The sequence below is a fragment of the Spea bombifrons genome, chromosome 8, assembly GCF_027358695.1.
Source record: "Spea bombifrons isolate aSpeBom1 chromosome 8, aSpeBom1.2.pri, whole genome shotgun sequence".
Classification (NCBI taxonomy): domain Eukaryota; kingdom Metazoa; phylum Chordata; class Amphibia; order Anura; family Pelobatidae; genus Spea; species Spea bombifrons.
In genome coordinates, this window is record NC_071094.1 from 20,900,788 (window position 1) to 20,923,596 (window position 22,809).

At 40.5% G+C, this 22,809-nt stretch overlaps 1 protein-coding gene across 3 annotated transcripts; it reads right to left on the bottom strand.

Annotated features, from left to right (window-relative positions):
• Positions 1 to 3,948: 3,948 nt before the first annotated feature.
• Positions 3,949 to 22,800, bottom strand: CSTF2 (cleavage stimulation factor subunit 2). Of its 3 annotated transcripts, XM_053474192.1 has the most exons (15): positions 22,679 to 22,800; positions 21,882 to 21,960; positions 21,045 to 21,214; positions 20,731 to 20,867; positions 18,743 to 18,862; positions 17,723 to 17,839; positions 16,919 to 17,027; positions 16,358 to 16,417; positions 14,966 to 15,025; positions 12,577 to 12,718; positions 12,083 to 12,252; positions 11,013 to 11,143; positions 9,810 to 9,887; positions 6,092 to 6,216; positions 3,949 to 4,075 (listed from the first exon to the last, which is right to left on the bottom strand). In XM_053474192.1, exons 1-14 carry the CDS (start codon positions 22,734 to 22,736, stop codon positions 6,094 to 6,096), a joined length of 1,554 nt encoding a protein of 517 aa, XP_053330167.1. In that variant the 5' UTR covers positions 22,737 to 22,800; the 3' UTR covers positions 3,949 to 4,075; positions 6,092 to 6,093. The 3 variants fall into 3 exon arrangements, with proteins under 3 accessions (XP_053330167.1, XP_053330169.1, XP_053330168.1); XM_053474194.1 differs by lacking the exons at positions 12,577 to 12,718; positions 14,966 to 15,025 and adding an exon at positions 12,493 to 12,523; XM_053474193.1 differs by lacking the exon at positions 14,966 to 15,025.
• Positions 22,801 to 22,809: the final 9 nt, after the last annotated feature.

Genomic DNA, 22,809 nt, shown 5'->3' on the forward strand with positions numbered 1-22,809 from the left:
GCCTCGCAAGTATAATCTGTCTGTTGTTAGTTGCACCTTTTTCTGATGATGTATAGTATTTCTCAGTATATTTATTGTAAATTTGATTTGATTAGCTGCCCACTTTCTCAGGAGGATTTGTGAAAAATGGATAAAGGGAAGCAGTGATTATAAACAATAAACAGTCTGTCAAGACTGTTAGAAACCAGAAGAAAATGCACAGTTGCTTTTATGATTAACTATAAAATGTCCAGATATTACATATACCATTCTGCAAATTATTAATTAAGTTAAAATATAGATCTAGGTGTTGCAGTAGTTCTGATCTATTTGGACTGTGCTAAGGGAATTGATAAAGTTCAACACAAAAGGTTGCTGTACAAATTGTCATAAATAAGCTTAGGGGCAAATGTATGTCAGGACTCGGGTAAGCAGTACGGGTAGGAGCCCAGTTGCAGGGGATACCTGGGGCTCTGTCTGCACCCCGATGCATGATACTGGACAGGAAGGTACAGACAGGCTAAGAGAAAAAACACACACAGCTGGATGTTTAGGAAACCGTCAGACACTGATGTGGTTGGCAGAAAAGGTAGGGAAACATTTAGAGAGCATGAAAGAGAGTGAATGAGGATATGAGGACGTGAGCGAGATTGCGAGTGAAAGTGAATGTGGGCACCGAATAAAAAAAAATGCCTCCGAATTGTTGGCCGAACCGAATGAGCAGGGAACGACATGTGGTGCCCGGAAACGAATGGGCCAAAAACTAACTTAAAAATGTATCTGAATTCCCTGTCGCCTTGGGCAGAAATTCTGGAGAAAGAGAAAAGGAAACTCTGTCTTCTGAGATCCTCAAAAACAAAAAAGGCTCTCTAATAGATAAGGCTTGCAGTTCATTCACCCTTCTTGCCAGTGTGATGGCCGCCAAGAAAACCATTTAAAGAATTAGGAATTTGGCAGCGACCTTTTGCAAAGGCATGAAAGGGGGGCCTGTTAAACCTCTAAGGACCAGGTTTATATCCCATGTGAAAACTTGAGACGTCTTTCTAGGATGAATTCGGCGGACAGCCTTAAGAAAACAAACGACACATGGATGTATTGCAAGTCTTCTATTTAAAAACAGTGGAGGAACAACAATCTTCCTGTAAGAAAGGGTGTATACAACCTTTTTTAGATAAGCCTTGTTGAATTAGCAAGTCCCTTTCAGACGCCATTAGTTTTAAACTCTGGATTAGATACTGGGCCTTGGGTTATGAGATTTGGGCACACCGGCAAAGGTGGTGGTTGAATCTGACCAGTTCCGAGTACCAGATTCTCCTCGGCGAATCTGGGGCACTCAAGATCACCAAAGCTCTGTCCATCTGTGTCTTCTGAGAAAGTCAGGTGACCCCCAACTGGAGTGAACCTGGTGTCAGAACTTATGAAAAGTGGTCTTGTCACTACCTCTCCCTCGAGCCTCACATCCCCTAAAAGTGTAGTTCTTCCCTCTTGAAGACCTTGAACAATGCTGATGCTCTTGTCTGAAACCATGAAAGGAGATTTTTTGGAAATCTTCTTCTATGGGATAGCCAGACTTTGTCTCCAGTAGTCCTCTTCAGCAAGGATTCCGGTTCGGATTCAAAGAGGTCTTTGCCAAAGAAGGGCATGGACCATAATTTACTCTTAGTGGCCAGTATGGTTAGAGCAGAAGACCCGGCTGTCATAATTTCCTTTCGATCATTTGCTACTTCCTTAGCCATTGTACACAAGGAACAGAGAGATCTCTTTAGATCACATGGGGTACTTTTACACAATGAAGAGTAGCTGCATGCTTTGTCTTAGCAGAAGTCCTTTTTAGGTATGTCCTCCGAAGCAACCTCCAGGGTCTTCCGGTCAGTGGACATGACGAAAGTATACACTTAATGTGCATTTTAGGGAAGGTATGAGGGCAAACGAAATGTTTTACAGACCCAGAGCAATTAAGTAGTTCCTACTGCCAATATCCCAAGAGGACAAAATAGCAAACTTACTTGGGGTGCAGCGTAAAGCAGCAGAATAGGATCCAACTTCAGAAAGCAGAAAACAAATGCTAAATCAATGCTAAAAGGATAGCAAACCACCCCAAAGAACCTTACCAGCGTTCTGAAATTTAAAGTTGGTGCCAAAATCCCAGAATTGGCATGCTCAGCATCACCATGGCAACGCTAGATGCATCTTCAATGAGAAACAACGGCTGTTGCCGCTGCAATATTGGATAGCAGGTAAGCCCTTACTCTTCTCTACCCCACCTGGGGTATAGTGAGCAAGAGCGCACAGCCCGCACCCTTCCGAGAGTACTCTAGGGCTGGAATACAGTCCTCACCCGAGGGCCGGAAAAATAAAAAACAGGGTAAAGAGAACCTGCTCCCAACCTGGTAGGGGAGGAAAAACACATGGGAAGTAGAGGAATGGGGTAATTTATGGCTTTCCCCTATGTAGCAGAATTAGAATAATAGCTTGAGTTTGTTTTTTCCTCTTTTTGACCAAAAGCAGTAAAGATAGCTAAGGGTTGAACTTGGTTTATTTTCAACCTCAATTACCAGGTAGTATCATAGCCTAGAATTTCCTGGGGCATGCCCTCACTAATCTGAGGTGGTGGTTTGACTAGCTGAACCACAACAATGTTAGTCCCAACTAGACTTTTGTAAGCAAGCAGCAGGGGGATCAAATATCACTCCCCTGCCCAAAGATTAAAGAAGCAGGCTCAGTATGCCAGGTAGCAGTGTTTCACCAGGAGACCCCAGGCCAAATGCGACAAGTTTCTGGGTATGTATAGGACCACTTCTGGGTGTACAAGATGCGTACTTGGGAACTCTCTGGGTTTGGCCTGCAGTAAGCCGGGAGAAGCACAGAATCCTCCTAGACGAGGGAGGGGGATCCTGACACGCCCCACTCACTCATTTCCCCCTTAAAAAGGGGTGTTTCCCACAACGTCAAGAACACTCACTGACATCAGCGGGAAGGCCCACCAACGTCAGCAGGACGGCTCACTAGTCCTGGCCGCGACCCGCAAGGGTAGGCGCCGGATAGCTGTAGCCCAAAAGTTCCCAGGTATGTCAATATGTAGAAACTGATCTTGTTGAGGCCATTAGTCACAAAGGTCTAGGAAGAAAATGAGGCATTTTCTCATTTATTTTTTGCTGTATACGTACTAGGATTCCTAACATTATTATATAAATAAATACTGTAATTAGTTGCAGCCTTAGATAAAACAAAATAAATACTTGTCCTCAAACTGCTTCTGGATGCAACATCAGCACAAGCACTGTCAGGCGCTTCATGAAATGGGTTTTCGTGACTGAGCAGCTACACACATACTGAAGATCACCGTGCCAAATGCCAAGTGTTCGCTTGGGTGGTGTAAAACAGAATGGAGATGTGTTTTCAGGAATAATGAACAACACTCCACTATCTGGAAGTCTGATGTACAAACAAGATAGCAAAATTGTTATAAACCCTACAGTGCTGTGTAAAATGGACAATCCCTTTAGCCCCTAAGGTGTTAAATAGAGCCTGTCTCTTTTCAAACACTAAATTGTAATTCTGTACACTAAATAAAGCCATAGTATGTACTATTTTAATCATATACTGTGGGGCCAGTCATCTTAACTGCCATTTCTGAAGATCTGCAAGGTTATTTATCCTCACTAAATTATATCTTCCTACAGTTAAACTGCGGATTGTTCTCCTTTACAGGAATAGCCATGTACTACAGTTCAGAGTTTCTACTAGAAATATCAAGTTTAGTGGCTAAACCTCTCAATATGTGCAGAGCATGACCTTGATTTCATTATTAAAAGGGAAATAGAGTAGGAGTATAAATAGCTTGCTGCATTTTCTACAGGATACCCTGACATCAAAATGTAGCTGCTGAAAACAACAGGCAGTGTTCTCTACTGAATCAATCTGGACAGAAATGGTAAACAGAATATATATAAAAAACCTTACACAAAGAAATCATGAAGTTTATTTAGAACATTGAACTTTGCCAAATACAACACATAACAGTAGGATTTTTCTTGTTTGATATCAATTTGCAAATCAGGGGAAACTGGAGGAATGGCTCCTGCGTGGCACTGACCTGCAGACACAAAACAAAATTAAACATAAAAAAACAAAAATTCACAATTACCAGAAAACATTAAATGGTTCTTTTTTTTGAATAATGGAATGTGTATATTTAACAAGGACCAGAACATTGCTGTATCTATACACATTCCATTATTCCAAAAAAAATAATCATTTAATGTTTAATTCTGAAACGGTACATGTTATACATGTAGGTTAATTGTTGCAATTTCTGTTTGATCGATACAGTAATTGATAAGACATTATTTAACAAGGACCAGAACATTGCTGTATCTAATGTCTTATCAATTACTGTATCGATCAAACAGAAATTGCAACAATTAACCTACATGTATAACATGTACCGTTTCAGAATTATGCAAGATGTTTCCCATGAGTTTACGAAAAGACCAAAAGGTAAAACCTTAATAAAAATGGTACCCATAAAATAATTACATTACATTTATTTATATAGCACCAGCTGATTCCGCAGCACTGTAAGAGAATATAGGGTACATCTATTATCAGCACTTGCATAAAAAAAAATGCAAATACATGTAATAATTTAATTATTACACTTACACATTGAAAAGCACATACTCATGAGTAAACAGAAAATTACTATGTTCAAAAAAGAACAAGTAGTCAACTTGCACACCAAATAAGTAACTCTAATACTGCGCCAATTCAAGTTGGTGTGAAGGCTTAAGGGGTTTAACTCTTTGTGGTCCAATATATTTTTCACTAAGTGCACCAAGCAGGTCCAATTTAATTTTCGAAAAAAAAAAACCCACGCTTTTAATTTTACAGAACATACTTTTACAAAACAGTTATATTTTCTTATACAAAGCAATTAATACTATTTTAAAACCATTATGTTAGTCTAAATTATTTTTTTTATATAATCATCATCACTAAAATCACATTTAGAATTACTATGTACTAATACCGTTTTGGCTCGAATATAAGACAAGGTTTTATATTAGTCTTATTTGCAAGGTCGTCTTATAATCAGACATCAACTAGATGTCTGACTATAAGACTAAGATCCAGATCTCCCACAGCCCTGCAGGGGACCTGGATCCTCCTGTCTGGCAGCCGGGGAATGTCTGCACGATGCGTTACTGCCCGGCATTTCTGCCGGGGCTTCTATGATGGTGTACCGGGCCTGACATGACCTTCCGAGGTTCCGCCATAGAAGCCCCTGCGGAAGTTTGGGGCCGCTGCAGAGGTTGTCTGCCCGCATCACGCAGACATTCACCAGCTGCCGGAGAGGAGGATCCCCCTCCTGTCTGCAGGCATCGCATAGACGTTCACAAGCTGCCAAACAACCTCAACTGCCGCCCGGGCTTTTATGACGGCGTGCCGGTGTCACATGACCTTCCAGTGCTTAGTCATACTAGCCCTGGCAGAAGCAGAGGTGGTCTACGCGCATCGTGCAGACGTCCACCGGCTGCCCCCACTAGACACCAGGGAGTCTGAAACACGGGGGACAAGTCTGAGGATGCATTGCTAAGTCGGGGGGTGCAGAGTGGCATATAAGGAAGGCAGAATGGCATATAGGGCGATATAAGGCATATGTGGGAGGCAGAGTGGCAAATAAATGGAAACAAAAAATGCAATTTTTCTTAATCATAGTTTTTATTAAACATAAAAAAAGTTTAATGTGTTTACATTAATCTTTACTAGTAAAACTTTTTTCCTACAATTTTCAAATTTTGGGGGGTCGTCTTATAACCAGAGTCGTCTTATATGGCTAATTCTTCCTTATAATAGCGTCACCTAGCAGTCAACTAGTAAATCCGACAGCGGACCACAAGCGCTAAAATGTTTTGTTGGATATATTCCGACATAGGACTGCAAACGGTTAAAACATTTGCAAGCAGAGTGAAACAAATAAAGTCAACCAATGATGCATACTGGTTCTAAATGAATGACCATCAATGCATTTGCAGACATGTCTCATGTTCGCTAGTATGGAATCCCAGACCTCACAACCTCATGGAAGGACCTCCAAAAGCAAACTTACCATTACGGAGCACCAGTAGACTTCTGGATCTGTTCTTTTAAAATAAGAATGCTCTGTCTTTGCTCTGGTGGTAGCATTGCAATTTGATCTGGAGTTAGTTGCAGAACCTGCATTATAAGTGCAGCCTAGATGGGAAGGAAAAAAAAAAGTCAAATCATAGATGTTTGTAGTTAATTGGAATATGATGGCGATATATAAAAAGAAAACAATAATAATATTAACCCCTTAAGGACCGGGCTCATTTTTCGTTTTGTACCCTGTGGGACCGAGGCTGTTTTGACACTTTTGTGGTGCTTGTGTTCAGCTGTAATTTTCTCCTCACCCATTTAGTGAACCCACATAAATTATATATTGTTTTTTTCAGGACAAGATGGGCTTTCAGATACCATTATTTTGATCGTATCATCTTATTTACTATAAAAAAAAATAAAAAAAACATGGTGAAAAATTGAAAAAAAAACAAATTTTATGACTTTTATTTGAAAAATCTTTTACTCACCTAAAAAAGCAAGTAAAAAAACTAGCTAAGTAGATTCTACTACTTGTCCTGAGTTTAGAGATACCCAATGTTTTTATGTTTTTTTGCTGTTTTTTGTAAGTTATAGGGCAATAAGTACAAGCAGCGTTTTATGATTTCCAAATCTTTTGTAACAAATCTGGTCAGTCTGCCTCCATCTCCTCTTTGGAACATCTTTGAAGCTGGTTAACTCAATTTAACCCATTCAAACTATATATTTTTGAAAACTAGACACCCCAGGGTATTCCAAATGCTGTTATTTTAACCCTTTCCATGCACCAATTATAGAACTACACTTTGTCAAACTTTGTAATAGTATTTTTTTTTTTTTTTTCCACACAAATTGTACTTTAGTTATAGATATACAGGTCCTGGTATATGTCACTGTCAAACAACACCCCAATGTGTGTTCAGGAACATCTCCTGAGTGCAGTGATACCCCACATGCATGGGTTTGTCGGGTTGTTTCAGATTTAAAATGCCACATTTGGGAAGTGCGCTTTTTTTCTCCATTTTGGTCAGTCTGTACCTATGCCCTATCTTTGAGCTAGGCCACTCCAATTTACCCCATCAGCCATTTTTTTTTTTATATTAGACACCCCTTGGGTATTTGAAGTGCTTTTATTTTAACTCTTTGTTGAGATTTTTGAGAAATTTTAGCTTGCTCAAAATAATAAACTTTATTTTTTTATTTTATTTTTTTAATACTTTTTTTATATTTTTTTTTACACATTTTGCTGGTACTGGATGGTTCATCTAGTGACATCACTGCATAATTATTTTTAAATGTTAGCACATAATCCTGATTTTCCACCTGGGGTGGGTGCCACCCTCTTCCCCTCGTCCCCTCCTGCGCGGAGGTCTGACATGCGCTTTTTTGTGACTGCAGGGGGTCTTAAGCCGTTGGGTCAGCTTGCTACCCGCTCGCCTCCCTCTTTCACTGATGTCTTCCACTATGCACAGCTGCACAGCTTCTTTCGCTCCTTGACTCCTCAGCACAATGTGTTGCGTGCCCTCACGCGGTTTGAGGACCTTTGCGCAGCGCCCTCACTTCCTGCTCACGGTATCTCGCGTCTCTATGGCCTGCTCCTTGAGGCCTCCTACCCTGACCACCCCCCGTTTATGGGGCGGTGGGAGTCTGAGCTTCAGATTGTTCTCTCTTCTGAGCAATGGGGGAAGATCTGTGACCTTACCCGCCACTGCTCCAGGAGTAACAGGGATCAAGAGATGGCTTATAAATTGCTTGCCCGTTGGTACCGGCCCCCCTCTGTCACATCCAGATATCATCCTGACATTCCGAACAAGTGCTGGAGGTGTGATGCCGCCCCGGGCTCTCTTCTGCACTTGTGGTGGCACTGTCCCCGCATCGTTCCTTTCTGGGAATCTATTCATCGCCAGCTGGCTCATTTTACTGATAGAGAGATCCCATTTACGCCTGAATTTTTTCTTCTCCATCACATTCCGTACTCGGCGTCCTGGTTCCGGAAGTCGGTTGTCCGTCACCTCCTCACGGCTGCTAAGGCGTTGGTCCCCCTGCACTGGGGTGATCCTGCTCCCCCTACTACCAAGGAGTGGATCCTTCGGGTGGAACAGATACGGGTGTTGGAGGAGTTGTCCCTTTTGGCCACGGGGGCTGCTGAGAGGTATCAGAAAATGTGGTTCTATTGGCTGGACTTTATGTCTGGCCCCCTGGTTCGCTCTCTGCTTACCTGAATCCGCTATGTTTGCTGTCTCGCCACTTCTCCTGGATTCCCCCTCCTTTTCTTTCCTCTTTCTTTCTCTCCCCTTTTCCTACCCCCTCCTTTTTTTTTTTTTTTTTTTTTTTTTTTCCCTCCTTCCCACTCCTTATCCTTCCTACCCCTCCCCTCTGTGTCACTGTTGCTCCGTGATCAGGTTTCCCGGTCTCGTGGTGCCACGACAATTGCTCTCCTCTTCTGAGTCCTTTCCTATGTGCTAATGGGCTCCTTCTTTCTCACGCGCTTGACCCGCTGGTCCTGGACCTTGTCTCATGGTCCGCTTGTTTTGTTTCCGCGACCCTGCGGATGCTGCCTTCATTTTCCTAATTTCGCCCATCTGCCTCACACACGTTACACTACTACATGGTGTCCACCTGCTCTGCTGTTCTGGAACCTGTGTTAACGTTCGCCTGTGTGCTTTTGGATTCATTCATGCTGTGCCCTCTTTTTGAGGGACGTGTGCCTGGTCCCTTGTTTTGTTAGTTTTACATATGTCATTCTGTGTGATATTGCTCTTGCATTTCATCATGGCCCGTCTTTTGTTCTGTGACGGCATGCTGGGTACCACTCCTGTAACCTACTGTGATGCTACCTGTGTCCCCCCCCCTCCCCTTTTTTCCTTTCTGTATCCCTCCCTCGACTGTTTGAAAAACAATAAAATTTGATTTACCCTAAATGTTAGCACATTTTTTTTAATTTTTTTTTATTATTTTTTTTTTTGAATATTTTACTAATCACATCGTGATTAGAAAGCTGGGCTCCATTGACTTGCATGGTTGAATGCAGTACCTGTATTCAACCAGCAAGTGGAGCCAGAGTTCTCTAGAGGGTCTGGAGACCATCTTGCTAACTCTTTCATCTTTATTGTTTATTTTCCCGGGCCGCCGCCATCTTGCTGATGGCGAAGAACACCGGCAGCTGCGGCTGTGACCGCTCTCCGGAGCGGTCACAGCCCACCCAGAGGTAAGTGTTTGGTGTCGCTGGATGCCTCCTGATCGAGGCATTCCAGCGACACCATTTAAGTTTAGGAGGCGATCGTTGATCGCCTCCTAAACGCTTTTAAAACGGGCGTCCGCTGCCATACAATGTATGGCGGCTGTTGACGCCCCAGGGAGGGGCCAGACATGGCCCCCGATGCCGATCTCGGCCTTGCTGAATGCCTCGACATCGAGGCATTGCAGAAAGGCCGTTTAAGCGAAGAAAGTGATCCTTGATCACTTTCTAAGCTTATTTAGTTTTTTGACGGTTCAGGACCGTCAAAGGTCATTTAGTGACCTTCTTGTCATGACGGTCCTGAACCGGCAAAGGTCGCGAAGGGGTTAAAAGGGCTCATTTTTTAGTAACATAAGCAATACTGCAAAAATGTTTTATGTTTTTCCAACTTGGCATCTGGTAGGATATATACCACTTGTCCTCGTTACCATGTTAACTGTGCAGATTAACCATCTACCAGACACAAACTCACCTTCTCATGGTCCTGGGGTGTGACTTGGTTCTGTCCAGGGCTGAATCCCCCTTGGGTTGGTGCTTGAATACCAGGAACCTGGAAAAAAAAGCAAAAAACAATTTCTTACTTATTTAGAATAAAGGCCTAATCCAAGACAAAGCAGGAAAAGGAATGGCGAATTATCAAGCTTGAGACTAGCACTTGGGGGGAAAATGCTATTTCATATACTGCAATAACCGACTGAACTGTCACTAAGAAGAATTATTTTCACAATAACAGAATATAAAAATAAATGTTTAGAATAATTATAATAGAAAATGTATATCTGCCTCTTTAACTCAATATAATCACACACATCTATTTCTAATGCACAAGGGGGGGGATCTAGTGTTTAAAGCAGATTTTTGTGGCTCTAAGGGCCTATCTATCAGTACTCCAGTGTGTTGTGTGAACTACATTCTAAAGTCACATCTTGGTGACTTGCATGACTTAGCAGCTCACGAGAGTACTGATAACTCGATAGCCCTTACAAACTAGCCATGCCTCTTGATACCTGGAGATTTAACAACTTAAACCCACCAAGTAATGCACAGAAGCATCACTAGTGGGCATACTTTACAAATATATTGTTGTTGGCTCAAATTAATTTACAATCTAGAAGGTGGTGGTACACTTAACAGGTACTGCATCAGATAACTTTGCAGCTTATATATATATATATATATATATATATATATATATATATATATATATATATATATATATATATATATATATATATATATATATATATATATATATATATACACACATATATATATATATATATATATATATATATATATATACACACACACACACACACACACACACACAAACCAAAGGGAGCGGCTGCACACTCAGAGAATTTATTAATATACACAGGCTTTTATTTGCCCAGGTGCTCCAAAAATAGCCAGATATATGAAACCAAAGAAAAAATGGGCACTCACGGGTCTTTGCAGTAATGCATTAAGCACAATTTTATTTCAACCAGCACAGCCAACGTTTCGGACCGAAACGTTGGCTGTGCTGGTTGAAATAAAATTGTGCTTAATGCACTTTACTGCAAAGACCCGTGAGTGCCCATTTTTTCTTTGGTTTCATATATATGAATATAGCCTTTTTTGTGTTTCATCTACCATTTAGAACCAAGAGAAAATTGCATATGTGTTTCCAGACCTGTCTTGGTGGCTGAGGTCCTACAGATCCTGGGCCTTGCATCCCAGGCATAGGACCTCTGGGAGCTGGGCCAGGAACAGGCCCTCTGGCTTCCATCGGTCGAGGCTCCATTCCTCTGGGATCTCTACCACCTAAAGAATTAAATAATGGGTTTAACATTTCATGTATTACAGAAAAAGTATAAAATCATTTGTTATTGTGTTAAAGTGTGTCGCATATTTATGACAAAATAGAAAACGTAACCGTCAACGTTCACCTGGCCTTAGATGTCGAATGCAAAACAAGTAGCAATAATAGAGGTGGTCAGCAGCACCAAAAAAATAAACAGGTGCACGTGCCGGGCTCCCCCAGGGCCCTTAATGACAAAGATACAGACAAAGGCTCAGTACTTCAAGTTGTGAGGTGTTTTAATGCCCACACACAAACAGAAAAAGTATATTTATCAAGGTCTTTATCAAGATCATGCTACTGAATAATTTGCAATATCAAAGGTTACTTCAGTGTGCAAAAAACAAAACAAAAAAAGGCCATGTAAATGCCCATAGTGCAGCATACAGGGATGCAGAAGACCAAGAAAATTACTAGAGAGAGCATGGTGCATGCACCCTGTAGAGGACTACTTGCATGGTCTGGTGAAAACTAGGACCTGTGATTATTAAGTATGTGCACTAGGCCCCTCTAAGCCACTGCTCTTCAAGAGGCAAGGTGAATTTTACCAGCTGGAATACAGAATTCTAAATAGAACTGCAAGTTATTGATAGAAACAACAACAATTTAATGGCGACAGTTCATGCTTCCACTAATATAATGTTCTTTAACCCAAAGATAACGATATAGTTCACTTAGGTAAATGCTGCCATGTTGATATTGGTATATCTTTACGGTGGTGGTTGAGAAAAAAAGATCCTGTATCTGGGTCCTGTACCTAATATTCCTTGGGACAGAGACATAGAGCTTGTCTCAAACAACAATGGTTAAATAAGCATCCACAGTAAGATGATGCCACTTATATACGCTTTTGTTGAAACCTGCTTAAGAAATAGCAGAGCACCTCTGTGAGAACGGCTCACCTCGTGCATCCATGGGGGGCCCTCTGGGATCTATTATAGGTCCAACTCTGGCATCTCCAATCATGGACCGTGGTGGTTCTCCCATTGGTCCTCTAATATCATGGGGTGGCGGGCCTCGCTCATGGTGTAGATGAGGACCACTCTGAATAGGGGGTACCATGTATCCACGACTGATGGAGAAATAAGATCAGTGACAAATTATTTCGAGACCTCCAAAACATAGAATAGAGCCGCATTCATACAGTAATGTTGTTTTATAGCCCACACTGTTTTCTCCAAATATTCCCCGATATCAACAATGCCGTTCATGTTTCTCTCATAGAATATGTGCTACAGGTAAAGTTTTAACACATTTACAGTGCTGGGGAACCCTTATTGTCCCACAGCTACATTTCTCATATAGTACTTACATTGATCTTCTTGATATTAGATTAGTAAGCACTGTGGAGAAAAAGGAAAACTAAATCATGGGCTTTTTAGTACTACAGCGCTACCTTGGAGGCTGTTCATCACTTGTTACTGTGAGAAGAGTTCCTCCACGTGGGTCATTGGGGCCATCTCCAAGAAGCCCACGTGGTGGGACATTGGGTGCTGGAGGGCCTCGTTGAACCGGGCCTCGGGGGTCAGAAATTGGAACTGCAACAAATGTGAAACACGCATTTTTATTAACACAGCAAAAAAAAAATAAAAAAAAACCTAGCAGATTAGATCACTCTCAAGCCAGTAACAAATATCATGTAGTAAAAACGTTACTTACCTTAGCAATACCATTTTAGTAAGAGCATACCCTAAATTATGGGCACATATGTTTAAGGTGTGTATAGAAATTCCAATGAAAAATGAATCATACATCTCATTCTATACAGAGAAATGCTTAGTTTTCATTGCACTAAATTAGCATTATGAATGGTCAACTTATTTAAGTGAAACTTTCTACACCACAAGCATCTTTTAAGCTTTAACCACTTCAGGACCAGGGGAATTTTTTTTGTTTTTGCTATGTCTCTCAAACACAATTTCTATACTGGTTTTTCCCCCAGCATGGGTATCATATTCATACATGGTAAACGTGTTGTATGAATAAAAATGTATATATTAAAAAAAATCATATATACACAGTTTTATAGGTATATAACTTACACACAGCTAGTGCAAATAGGACAAAATATCAAATTCATTTAACTTGTCTGATCCGGACAAATCGTATATGAATTCTATTTATTATAATTAATGACTCGCCACGCTAACTAAAAATAGAAAGTCAAATAAAAATGCATAAACCCCTGACTTGGGACACAGGCAAACACTGTGCCCCAAGTCACTATTATTACAATCCCATCCATCTCCAACTCACAATCAGAGCAGGTTGAGGGACGCAGAGCAGGGCCGGTCTTAGTACTCTGTATGCACTTGGGCACTGCAGGGCCCCTCTGATCCAGCTGCCCCAAACAGTCACCAGGCTCCCGAGTATAATATATATTACAACATCCTGTTCTGTATCCAGGTGCCCCTTAATCCATCTGAATTGATCACAAAACCGGCTCGCTGTGTTCAGGTCATGTAATATTGCATTACATGACAGTAGAAGTGCAGCAGCTTGTAAGACCTGCTCTGAAGAAAGGCTACACACATAGTAGGCAGCTGTGTGTAGCAGGGGAAACGTGTGTGCACAGGGTTGTCTGCTTATGCGTGTGTATCAGTGTTAGAATGAGTGAGTATGTGAAGCGAGTGTACATTGTAAGAATGAGTGTGTGAAGTGTCAGTGTACAGTTCTAGACTGTGTGTTTGTTAGCATTTGGTGTGAGCCAAGAATGTGGTGCGCAAAGTGATATGGAGGGAGTAAAGCACTGACAAAGCTGTACAGAATAGAGGCAGATCCATGTGCTGTCTGTGTACCAGGCACAGCTGTCCCTGCACAGGAACTCATTTGCTCTGTTGGGTACAGCTTCTTCACTGTTCAATCCTGCTAGGCTTTAAAAATATATACGCTATGCAAACAAATGAGGGAGGCACAAGATTCTATTCTTGCCTGGGGTACCACTTTGTCTGGGACTATCCTGAGGCAGAGAAGGAATCACACGTACCAAAATGTAAGCGGTCGACTGTAAGCAGACCACGTAAAGCTGTCAGCAATGATGCCCTCGAGATTGCATGGATCGTGGAAAAGTGGGAGTGAGTTTAACCCTTGACATACCATGTAAACATACCGTTCCATCTACTACCTGAATTTTTTTTTTTTTTTTACTGTGTACAGCATTACAAACACCGCCCCCCCCCATACTGCGAAAAGGCTGATGGGATGTAATGCTTGTCATATGACATAAAAGGCGACACTGGTAGAAGCTGAAAAGGGTTAAAATTTCTGTTTGATAATGTATTCAGAGCACAGAAAAAAAAAAAAGATACAGATTTGTTAAGGTTTGTTTGCTTAACATGCCAAGGAGCTCAACATATTGTCTAACTGGAACAACACCTTAAACCCCTGAGTCAGCTATAGTGATTTTGGTATATGACCTGAACCATTTATTTGGGCAATGCCCCAATATGATAATGCTTTAATTATATTTATGGGTCTAATTTGGTATCCAGTAAATGTTTGCAAACATAGAGCAATCAGCAGAAGCATTCCAATAGTTTCCAATGGCAATTGGTCCTCTGTCTCACTATATTCTATACCTCACGCTATATCCACTCTATTCCAAATCAGGGGCATTCGGGTACTTAGCATGCAATAAGGCTAAAGAGCAGACAAAAGGACACCAAAAAAATATGGCATGCACATGAATCAGAAACTTCCGCTACAATATATAAAAGGTATTTAAAAATGGTTAATGGGACTAAAGTAGTATGGTACCCATTTAAGTGGTTTTGCAAAAGGGGTACCTGGTACTCGCTCTATTGGAGCAGGCACTGGAGTGGGCACAGGAGAGTGTTGTAGGCTCCCTTCAACAGGCAGCATGGAAGAAAAACAAAAATAAAAGAGGAAAAAAAGGTTGAAAGAAAAAAAAAAAGACTAGTCAGTAATATTTCATGTCATATTAGTCAGAAAACACAAGAGGTAATAGATTATGAGAAGCGTTAAACATTTAAAAAAAAAAAAAGCAGCAAAAGACAATCACTAACTACTTAGCTATTACTTCAGTATAAACAAATACATGCACTTTTGTCTCATTCTGGCATCTACATTATGTTCCGGCACTATGTATCACAACAAAGGCTCTGTCAGACAGGATTTATTGCACTGGGCCCTGAACGTGAATTTATTTCCGCTTAAGATAAAGATCAGATTAATTTTCTTACAAATATACAAAGACAGATGTATATCACAGCAACACTCATATGTACGAAGTACATCACACTTCATACACAAAGTATTTAAACTTTTATATTGTATCTCATAGTAGCACCCTCACAGAAACAACCCTAGTAAAACTAGTGATTTCGCCACATTACATCCTCTCTGATCTGGTTAATGGGGGAAAAGTACACCGTACCCGTTTAACCAAGTCCAACGTCTTTGATTTAGTCTAATTAGGAAAGTACATCAGACACCAGGACTTCAGTAGCACTGCCATAAACCATCACCTCAGTCTGGCAAATTCCACTCACATCAAATGACTACCTATACAACATATTAATGCTGAAAAGATAACTTCTATTTCCATGGACCTCCCCTTAAACCATCAACAAATTATATTTGTGTTACTAAAACTGTTAAATGGAGACACTTCATTCCATACAATGATATTGGTGAAACTCAAAGGAGAAGAATTAAGAAGGAATCCTCCTGTATATACACACACTATTCAAAAAAATAAATAAAAGTCAATGTCACTTTATGTATCATACTTTTAAAAGCTCAGCCCACCAAGCCTACATAATGTAGGTTAAAGATGTATATGTGTAGTAAACTCACATTGTGTGTGTATACGTGCATTTAGGTTTCTGTTCTTTGGATCTAAATAGTTTTTTCTTGTCCATTAAGTTAATAAATTCTTTCATGTACCGCTTATTACATCTGCTATTATACTTCAGAGTAATCTCTCCGAGTCCCTTCATATTTACATTACTATGGATTGTATTTTATCATATACCAAAAAGACAGCTATAAATATTGCAGTAGTTTTGATACAATGGGGGGGGGGACTTTACTTTCTGCATCATAGAAGCTAGAATGGTAACATTTTTTGAAATGTACTCCAAATATAGTCCAATTATGTCAAGAACATAAGTGTTAAGTGATATTCTGGAAACATTATCCACATATGGTATTACCTTGAGATCTCTCCAAAGGCATGGCTCCTCCTGGTGGCATTCCAACCTGTGGCTGTAAAACTGAAGAACATAAGACAGGTGTTAGATCTTAGCATTCTCCCAAAACTGTAATAATTCCATATGTAGTCTACAGATATTGGAGCACCAGCAGCAAACACATATTTAGCAAGGGATTTTGGTGTGTATTTAATAAAGAGGACGTTGCGCAGTTGCAGTTTCATCTCACTGGCATTACCAAGGGCTGAACACAGCGAGCTTCTGCCCCAAGCATATTTAAATCAGCAAGATTTCTTAAGCGGACACTGCACCGACTATGCATTATGCATTGCGTGCTCAGCTATTCTTGCAGAAAATTTACATACTCACACATATATTTATGTATTTTATACGTATGTTATTTTGGTGTAGAATTTGAACGCAAAAAAAAAAAAGTTTTTTTTTATATTAAAAGAAAACATGATGCACTTGCAGTTACTACGAACATTTGTTTAGGCTGAAGACCTCAGTTCAGATAGCATTACGATAAGAGTTTAAGGACCATCAATACTCTAAGTTACACACCTCCTTGTAGGACAGATCCTTGTCCGGGATTCCCCATGGGTGTAGGAACACCACCCTGCATAGGCATTGACTGCATCATAGGGGGAGCTCCATTCACGTGCATTGCACCCTAACAACAAGTCATGCAAAAAAGATCAGTAGGTGTTAATCATTTACAAACAAAAATTGTAATACACAGGATGTGTACAGCTTTAGTGCTGCAACAACTAATCAATAATGAAAATCGTTGTCAACGAATTTCACTATCGATAAGTTGAATCGATTTTATCAAATATAAGATCAGGGTTTTTTCAGAGAAAATGCTCTGAAAAATAGCCCTCATTTTATAATCCGGCCTCAAATAGAGGTCGGACTATAACACTAAGATGCAGATCCCCGCAGGGCTGCAGAGGACCTGGATCCTCCACTCTGACAGCTGTGCGATGCACGCAGACATCCTCCGCTAGTGTCCTCCGCTTCCGCGGGGCTTACGTGACAGAGCACCAGCATGACATGTCCTTCCGGTGCTCCACCATAGAAGCCCCGGCAGAAGTACCAGAGAGCAGGGGCCGAGGTTGTGTCTGCGCATTGTGCAACGTCCGCCAGCTGCCAGAAAGGAGGATCCGCCGCAGCTCTGCAGGGGACCTGGGCTCAGATGTGCATAACTGGGGGGGGGGGGTTGGAAATGAAAACAAGAAATGCTTTTTTTCTCAGTAATTTATTCTGCTGCTTGTTTTTAACATCCATTTGGGTATGAATATGGCATTGTTTAATGATTTATAAGAGTGTATGGTAACAGAATTTGCCCAAAGGCTCTGGACTTACCACTGGTTGCGGTGGGCCACCGGGGACATTCTGTGGATTATGGGGTACATTAGGTCCTTGAACTTGTTGACTACCAGGCACCAAAGGGGGGACAATTGTGGGACGGTGCAATATTTTCTGAATACAGAAGTAAAGTATATTTCAACATTCATTTCTTATTTTTACTCACAAATTTAGGAAAACACAAGTAACACATTGTAGTCCAATGCTCATTTTTTTGAGGCAGAGCCCTATTCTTAAGTATGGCACCTTGCAAAGACTAAAAGAAAAGGTAATTGACAAATCTTTTCTCCAGGCAACAAACTGGAGGTATAAAAAAAAACCAAAAAAAAAACAAAAAAACAAAAAAAAAAACCAGTATCTTTTAATGCCACATTTTCCACATGAGGTTTTTTAGATGATGCTAAAAAGATTAATTGCATAGCTACCTAAAACATAATAAGCACAAGAGAATCTATTTTAATAGATAACATTAAAGTACTGATTAGTTGCTTTTCTGGCCTGCGTCCATCTATGCAAGGGGCTCCTGTATTGTTTTTTTAAAGGAATGCACAGCAAGGGACCAGAGTGGGAAAGCTTTAAAATGGTCACCAAGTAAAGTGGGACATTATGGCATAAGAGACTTAAAGAAATATTTATCCAACCAAATATCAGAAATCAAATTAATGAACATGTCACAGTACACGCTGTGGTCACATAAAAAAAACAAACAAACAAAAAAAAAAAAAACGAACTCATGTTAGAAAAACACATCAACTAAAACTAAACACCAAGGAAGTGTTACAACATAATAGTTTTTACTTGATTGAAATTGATGAACTTAACCTTGTTTCACTGCACCAAATGAAAAATTCCATAGTAGTATGCTTGAAAAACAAAAAAGCCTCAGCTACTGAATGTCAAAAATAAAATACACTAGTTTATTAATGGTCAAATATGTTTTTTTTTTTATATAGTGGATCTGGGACACACTCTTAATACTGCTCTTATTTTTGTCACTTTAATAAATTGAGCACTTACCACAGCAATTTCTGGATCTACAATCCTCATAACTACTTGAGCCTGTAGCAGGGCATAGGCTAACTGAGGATTCTGCAATAACATATTTCGAGCCTCCTGAGGACTGTTCTGCACACACAGCTGGATGGAGCAAAATATACATTATTCATTTCAGTGCTACAGATCAAAGGCAAAGAGAAGCAAACTCAGCAATAAATGGCAGATTATAGCAGCAATGACAAACAAAACTTCATCTAAGAGATTATAAAACTTTAGTAACTGAAACATGCAAGACAAGCCATGTTGGGCATTAAGGGTCTCCTGAACATAAGAGAAGGTTCGAGTAAAGGTTTGAGAGATCTAATAAAAGAGGAAAGGGGTACAGCTTATAGACTAGATGAGCCAACGGACATTTAATCTTCATGAGGGTAATGAAATAAAATGTTACTAATGCAAAATAGATATCTTCAATAATATGGTAAACCAAATAGTCAAAATAAGGAAAAATAGGTAACTTTTTTTCTTAAAAAGGTCTGACTCTTTCATTAGAAGTGAATTCATCAAACATGTATTGTTTTAAAAACGCATGCAGAACAAGTTTAGGTTACAGCTTAGAGGACACCCATTCTGGCTGAGGATCATGGTAGTTGTAATCCACAAGAGCTCACGTATTTTTATTTATTGTTTTATATAGCGCCATCAAATTCCGTAGCGCTGTACAATGGGTAGACAGGACATAACAAGTAACATGTAATATAACAAATTGACTTACAGAGACAACAGGTGAGGAAAGCCCTGCTCAAACAAGCTTACAGTCCACACTATACTACGATAATATATTAATGTAAACTTGTGTATGGGTGTTATACACCAATCAGCCAGAACATTCTGACCACTGACAGGTGAAGTGAATAGCACTGATAATCTTGTTATGTCACCTGTCATGTGGTGGGATATATTACGCAGCAAATTAACAATTTTGTCATCAAAAACTAGGCAAGTGCAAAAATCTGAGCGACTTTCACAAAGGCCAAATTGTGATGGCCAGATGACTGGGTCAAAGCATATCCAAAACTGGAGCTCTTGCGAGGTATCCCCGCTCAAAAGTAGCCAGTGGCCACCAAAAGTGGTTCAAGAAAAAAAAAAAAAGGGGCGAACCGGTGACAGGGTCATGGGTGACAGAGGTGCATTGATGTAGGTGGGGGGTGAAGGCTGGCCTGTGTGGTCAATTCCAACAGACAAGCTACAAGTGTCAGAACACACAGTGCATCATAATTTGTTGCGTAATTTGTTGCGTATGGGGCTGCCCATGCTGATCCCTGTCCACTGCCGAAAGTGCCAACAATGGGAACCTGAGCATACCAACTGGACGAAGTTGGCCTGACCTGATAAATCATGTTTTCTTTACATTATGTGGATGGCCGGGTGCGTTGCTTAATTTGCCACCAGGATGCATCCATGGAGGCCCCACCTTGCAATTTACAGGACTGAAGGGATCTGCTGCAAACGTCTTGGCACAGATAACACAGTAGACTCCATGCCTCAATGGGTCAGGGCTGTTTTGGCAGCAAAAGGGGGACCTACACAATATTAGGCAGGTGGTAATGTTATGTCTGATTTGTGAGTTTATTCATTTAATGCATTGTGGTGGACATTCTGTTTTTCTCCCAACATGCTGAAAAGTTGATAGAGATACAGAACATTTACCAAAATGCAGTACAGATGCGAAGCCGTCTCTTACCATTTCAGTACTAACTAATTGTTTCCAGGTTTGGCAATACATTGTGTGTGCCCTGAAATGTGGCTGGCTCGCCGAGTCACTGAGCCCTACTGCATGATTCTATTGCTCCACAGATGATAAAAAATCATGAGAAGACAAATGGTGGCACCATATCACAAAGATAAATAATAATGTCTGAATCTGATAAGTCAAATGCAACCGTCAACCTGAAGGGATTGTTCCTCATGCTTATCAGGAAACAAGGAAAGTGCCCTGTGCAAGCCAATACCTTCATCTGTTTCATAAGCTCAAACATCTGTTCTGGAGGTAGACTGGCCACAGCTCTGCTGATAGATTCTGGTGCATCCTCAGGGGACACTGGATCACCATATGGGGACTCTATAATTGGGGCACCTGTTCCCAGACCTGTAATGAAGAAAAATAAATAAAAACACACCAAAAAAATTGTTACCTCCATTTGGACAACGTTAGCAGTATATCAGACTTAACTAATAATGCAGTGTCATCCATAAAGTACACATTTACCCTCTAACGCTGCTTCGGAATAGAAGATCAGTTTATATAAACAAGTAAAATTCTTACTTTTTAGTTCTTCCTTGTTTTTCTCGCTTGCTGCATTGTCCACCCTTAGAGCTCTTCCACTAAATTCCCGGCCATTTAGGTTGCGCATGGCACTCAGCGCAGTTTCCTGGTCCTGGTACTCACAGAAGCCATAGCCCTTAGGTTTCCCAGTCTCTCTATCATACACAAGCCTAATGAGAGAGACACATGCATACTAAAAACCAGTAGCACTCAAAACATTTGTGCAGCTATACAGGAAGGGGAAAAAATACACGAAATAAAAGTGCACAGCATGTTAATGTGCAAAAATAAATCCAATGACTTCTAATGCACATATAGTGTTTGTGAGCACGTAACACTGGGCCCCTACGTAGGCATCTCTATTCCAGCCTATTTTCTTGCATGCTTTTTCCTTTCTAATCAACAGAGGGTGTAACAGGCCATCATTCAACAGCCATTCTTTTACAATCCCAGACAGCCAGCTAAAACCTGGTGGCACACGAGTATAGGCAAGGCATCTGAAACCATAGTGTTCATATATAAAACTAAGTAACTCCTAAATCAGCGACGTATAATTTACCATAAGACTAGAGGGGTGGCTTTATGGTTGGTGGTTTGCTGATTTACATTGATAGGGTTACATGGCTACTGGTATACTGAAGCAATTCAGTGCATACCCAGTGAAAACCATTCAAAAACACCAATCTAAGCCAAAAACATTGATACTGGTCAGATTCTGTGTGTGTGCGTGTATGTGTTTATGTGTATATATATATACACACGCGTGTGTGTTTTACCAGGGGGTCATACAAGAAAATAAAAACATGAATTGGGAAGAGAAAAGTAAGCTAGTCTTACCTAAAACTGACAACAGGCCCCACTTCAGAGAAGATATCCTTTAGCTGTTCCTCTGTGGCTTCATATGGTATGTTTCCCACTAAAGATACAGCATACAAGTCAAGAAATCAGAATACAGAATATATAAATTGCTTTAGAATAGATATGTTATACAATAGGTATTGGATTCTTGGTTAACCACATCAGATGGGACACATATAAACATTGGTATGAAACATTATTACGGAACCAGTACATGGTTCTTGACGTCTACCAGTACATGGTTCTTGACGTCTACCTTTATATCACCCGCGCTGTAAGTACCGTAGGTTCATAACAATATAGAAAGAAACATGCAAGCATGTCATTGATTTATCAACTTAATGTTGTTGGTTAATATTATCATTTATAAACACAACGCATCGGCTGGCATTCTGAAAATAAAAAGTAACTGACAGCAAACAAACTATTCACCCCATCTAGTCTGCTAAATCCTGCTGTAAAAACCTTTAACTTTATTTGATCCGTGTCTATTCTGGAATACAGATTCAGTACAACCTCATGCCCACCCTTAAATACGCTCACTATACTAACCTCTGCTGGAAGGCTGCTCCACATATCAATAACCACAAAATTAATATTAGTATGCATACGGCACACACGCTAATCCGATCACAAGATTTAAAAGGCACATTCGGTTTTACCAAGACTCGTACTATCTTGCCTCATCTTCGAAATTATTTATTGCGGTTATCTTATCTCATAGAAATAAAGAGGTGTAATTTTCTGTGACCAAAACATCTCACTGAATTTCATACCGAATACAGATCGCAGGGATCTATCCACCGCCGGATCTCGCACACCAAGACCCGCCATCACAACAGAGAAACACTCATGCCCGTTTTACAAATCCTTCCCTTCAAACTCTCTTTCCGGTCCAGCTGCGTTA

What these genes read in the sequence shown, in the direction of transcription:
- CSTF2 (XM_053474192.1), bottom strand. Translation starts at nt 22,736, where the DNA reads ATGGCGGGTCTTGGTGTGCGAGATCCGGCGGTGGATAGATCCCTGCGA. An exon ending in ATCCCTGCGATCTGTATTCG is followed by an intron (nt 21,961 to 22,678) that starts GTATGAAATTCA and finishes CTGTATCTTTAG; the next exon opens with TGGGAAACATACCATATGAA. An exon ending in AGTGATGAACAGCCTCCAAG is followed by an intron (nt 12,253 to 12,576) that starts GTAGCGCTGTAG and finishes TTTCTCCATCAG; the next exon opens with TCGTGGATACATGGTACCCC.